The sequence below is a fragment of the Sphaeroforma arctica genome (genome assembly GCF_001186125.1).
Source record: "Sphaeroforma arctica JP610 unplaced genomic scaffold supercont1.2875, whole genome shotgun sequence".
Taxonomy (NCBI): domain Eukaryota; class Ichthyosporea; order Ichthyophonida; genus Sphaeroforma; species Sphaeroforma arctica.
The window spans coordinates 1-4,599 of record NW_014037683.1 but is presented as its reverse complement, the minus strand read 5'-3'; the positions used below and the strand labels follow the sequence as shown (position 1 = coordinate 4,599).

The following is a 4,599-nucleotide window of genomic DNA, read 5'->3' as shown; positions in this document are numbered from 1 at the left end:
CAGCTGAGGCGAAGCTCAAGGCTATAAGTGAATTGGCCGGACTATCGCCGTAGCAGAATCAAACTCAATTTAGAAACTTCGAGCCGTCGACATATTATGGTGAAATCATTAACGATATTCATTTGGTCATGTGTGTTTATCACAAATACGTTGGCTTCAGAGGAAGCAGGTAAACCGTGTTGCAACACTACACAGATTTGTATCCGTGATATGATGGGATGGGGTCGTGCAGACTATATAATAAAGTAAATAATATATCCTCTGTCAACTTTTTTTTCTAATATAATAGTCTGTCTACTACAAAAGCAGATGCGCGATTGTGAGATAGTTTTAGTCACCGATACAGAAGGTTTCATCGATATTTGGGTTCGTTACCTACTACTGGATGTTGAAACTAGCAACTTCCCGCTCAAGCTAGCCGACAATTGTGGAGCTCTGCCCCACTTTGGACTCACCTACCTAGCCAGGATACTGGCTTCACCACATGATACCATGGCACACAGCATCAATATATTTTCTCCTATTCATTTACACAACTCACTATCCCTCGTACTATCGATACCTACTACGTCAACTACGCCGACCTTACGCACATCTTTGCACTATCCACCATTAACCAGATGATCCCTTCACCGCCTCATGTCGATGTCAACGCCTCGACACCCACCACCTTTCCCTATGTCGATGACACAACCACGGACCCTCACAGTTCCTGGTCAAAGATCATGACATACGACGCCTATCACAAGAGTACCGGCCATCACAGTCAAAGGATCACGATTCGTATGGCCAAACGCTCACACGCTCTCCTCCTTTTTATGTCAGCACGGAGGGCTGAATGTTCAGCAAGATCCTTCTCATCAGCGTCACCCCCACAATTGTCATATGTGCTTTGAAGTCCAATGTTCACCTTCTTTGCTTCATTTCACCGGAAGGTGGTGGTGAAGCCCTCGATTGACCACAAGACAACCTCCGTCTACACTTGTGCCCCATGATCCCTTATTGATGCCCTCATAGCTGCTAACACTCGAGCTGGCAGTCGCAGGGTCGCTGTGGTACCTTTGGGCTCATGCGTTAAATGGTGGCCGGCCATTCTTGCCACATATACAATCACAACCATTTATTGAGCCAAACACACCTGCCACATTTTCACCTGCCACATTTTCCAGGTACAGCACTACCACAATCGGGGTCTTTATTCTCGTCGCCCTAATCGGGCCTATACACCCGCATGTATACCCGACTCCACCCTGAATTTCCACCCCCCCCCCCCAACCCTGCCTACGCCCGATTTTGTTTTCACCGCCACCTCTTCTCCAATACTTACCTTCTTCAAATCAACACCTATCACAGCTCACAGCTCTATCAGCCCACAGGAATCTCCCATGTTCCCTACACCGGCTACCCCCTCCACCAATTCCTATCCCCTCATACCTTGACCACGGCCTGGTCCTCGTCCACCTCGCCCTGAGTCACCACCCCACCATGCGACGTCCACATACCTTCCTCGTACGCTTATCCACAACCCACCTCTTACCACGACGATACATGACCCGCAAACCCATCTTGAGACCGCCGCCGAATCTCTCCGATTCCTCCGACAACACCCGTCTGTCACTCATACAGCCGCCACTACAAGAATCGAGATATCCTTGAACGAAGCCGCCGCCATGTATGATCCTAATATACCTTAGTCTATTGCTGCTGCCCTCGAATCTCTTTCTGGTGCCGACTGCCTTCAAACCATTGCCACAAAACGAGTCAATCACCGACGTAGCAATCTTGCCGACCTCGACTTTATCTCGGAGTTTGCTCCAGACAGAAATATAATCCATGGTAAATACCTGTCCGCGCTTAAAAACGACGACCGCGTGCAACTCACTAGATTCAAAGCCCGTCTCGTAGCCCGCGGTGACAAGCAACAACAGGGCGACAGCTACACACATATATACGCCCCAACTGCCCAGGCAGCGGCTTTCCGATTATTGTTCAGGACAAGGAGGTACATCACTTCGCTGTAACCTCCGCCTATTTGTACAGTAAACTCGATGTAACAGTTTACATGTACCCACAGAAGGGTGCGGTAAAACTTGGTCAAGCTAACCGCGGGGTTGAAACTCAACCGTGGCCTCTACGGCCTTGAACAGGCCGGTCGTCTCTGGAATCAGGACATCGTCTCCAAGTTACATTCTGCTGACTTCGTTCCATCAAAAGCCGACGAATACATTTGGCTCCGCAAGACCAGAGATATCGTCGTCGACGGAATTTTGCTGGCAGTTAAACCCAACTTCTTAGGCGCCCCCTGGCTTTATCACCACCTATACCAACACTATAGTATGACGTACATAGGAATGGCCAAACATGTTGTCGGCCTTCGCGTTATAATCCGGCACTGGCGTAATCTCGCTAATGCAGGACGCGTACATTCAAAACAAATTGATAAATTTCATGTCTCCGATGTACCCATTGTCCACACCCCTGGTGCTCTCACATGCACCTCCTTCACTGACAAATTCCGCTAACTATTAGGCGTCTTGGTTTCGCATCTAAAATGAGCCCTTGGGTTCACAAGTAGCACATCCGAATCGCCTTCTGTATTGTTTGCAGATCGAGAGTGCTCAGACAGATATAACAATAAAATGGTGGATGTCATTTTGTACACACCTGAAACTGCGATAAAGGGGATCTTTTTCAACAATGATGCCTTTCATGCAATTTATAAAATCCTCAAAACCACTCATAGAAACGTTGAAATAGAACACTGTCCTATATTGTTAATGTATGTCAGGAATAAAGTCTAAAAAACAATAGATTCGATTGAAGAATTTTTCATCCTCGGCTTTTTGATTGGAACTCGCATACTCGCCTCAATCAGTCTACCCCAATATCGACTAAAATTACGTTGCATATATTATAAGAAGCATGTGTTTTGTATTCAAGTGTTCTTTTACATATACATCCACAATTTGTACTCGTGTATTCTTGTCATGTATTGATACGTTTGTTGATCAGTAGAAGGCAGGGGAAAACTCAAAGTAAGGAATGTCCCTATCCAGCTACAGTTTACTGTTGCAGTTATGTACTTTTAAATGCCGTTGAACGATAATTCCGCATAAAAATCGCACACGAGGTGCAAACCAATACCACACTCAATGGCAGCGAACTTTGTTATTTTCAACCCGTTACTGCGGCATAATGTGTGCGTAGAATTGCTAGTTTGGATACATCTTTGGCAAACTATAAGGTAGTCACTCACAACCAAGTTTAATGCAGCCCTAAATCATTTATTTCAAGAAAGAAAGAATAGCCTCCCTGTTTAAGGCTATTAAGAAGTGGTCAAACAAATTTAAACCAAGTATGCAGTTCCCTGAAATATACTTGCCCGAAACTTTGCCCAAACCCAAGGTCACCTTGGGTTTACTACACATCGCACTCGAAAATTATTGTCTGCTACCATATCCATTCGCATACCGATTCCAGATAATGATTCTACATTCAATATTACAGTTGTTATTACAACGACAAGTTCATTCTAATACAAAGTCAACAGTTCTACTAGTTAGACAAAATATTGAACATCACACTCGTTCAACTACGACAGTTGCTAGTTAATGTCACTCCTTTATTCAACAGGTGCTTCTCCGCCACCTACAATAGCGGTCTCACACTACATCCAATCGCAGCATTGGTTCGTTTTCTTGGCCTGAGTGTAGAACACCTTCGATTGCCTACTCAGATCTTCCGAGCGCTCTACCAGAGTATCGATCTTCTCTCCACGTTCCAAGACACTCTCGATAGTTTTGTGCTGATTGCCGGATTTAAAATGTGAACGGTGTTGCACATATGAGAAGCTCGTATGTATACGGCTTAGATATCTACATAAAACACACGTTGCTCTTTCCAGGAAAACTTTAAAAACTTCGAGCGGCAGTTTCTCTGAAATACATACCAGGATAACCTTTGTCTCGTCCAAATCTTGTTGAATTTTCATCATCTTATCGGCCTCAGCGGGGTTTTGGTACTTGGCCATGGTGGTTTCTAAGCTACGCATTGGAACATCTGATTGTAAAATAAATCCCCAAAATAGAAGAATTTTTTATTTATTTTTACTTTTAGGAGAAACGGCGATAACCGTAAATGAGATATATATTCCGTGGTTTAAATTGGAATATTTGCTGCATGTACGTGACATCGATAGATGTATGCACATATGACAATAGAGAATACAGTTTGGGTCCATCAATAAGGTGAAATCTTATTATCGAAATCGTAGAGCGTTCAGTCGTGGAATGGACATATTTTTCTGTGCTTGTACTAAATAACACGTATTCATATGCGTTTATAAATATTCCGACACTCCGAACCATTAGCAATTTGTGGGTTCTAAAAGACTTACCGGTATACTATGATAAGAAGGACAACACAATACTGCAGAGAATCACTGAATGCATCTACAATAGCTTACGCAGATGTCACAAATAGGCGACTGACCAACCTGGCACATGCTACGATGCATTATGTAAAATCTAGCGCAAAGGTATTGAAATAACAATGATCCCGACCGCACCCACCCCTCATATATAAATATAAATATAAATA

At 44.1% G+C, this 4,599-nt stretch overlaps 2 protein-coding genes across 2 annotated transcripts; both read right to left on the bottom strand.

The window, feature by feature from the left end:
* SARC_13074 (hypothetical protein) lies at positions 1 to 2,675 on the bottom strand. Its single transcript, XM_014292804.1, has one exon. The coding sequence runs from the start codon at positions 1,944 to 1,946 to the stop codon at positions 1,473 to 1,475; it is 474 nt and encodes a 157-aa protein (XP_014148279.1). The 5' UTR covers positions 1,947 to 2,675; the 3' UTR covers positions 1 to 1,472.
* A 284-nt stretch (positions 2,676 to 2,959) lies between these two features.
* Positions 2,960 to 4,066, bottom strand: SARC_13073 (hypothetical protein). Its single transcript, XM_014292803.1, has 2 exons — positions 3,950 to 4,066; positions 2,960 to 3,805 (listed from the first exon to the last, which is right to left on the bottom strand). Exons 1-2 carry the CDS (start codon positions 4,049 to 4,051, stop codon positions 3,668 to 3,670), a joined length of 240 nt encoding a protein of 79 aa, XP_014148278.1. The 5' UTR covers positions 4,052 to 4,066; the 3' UTR covers positions 2,960 to 3,667.
* Positions 4,067 to 4,599: the final 533 nt, after the last annotated feature.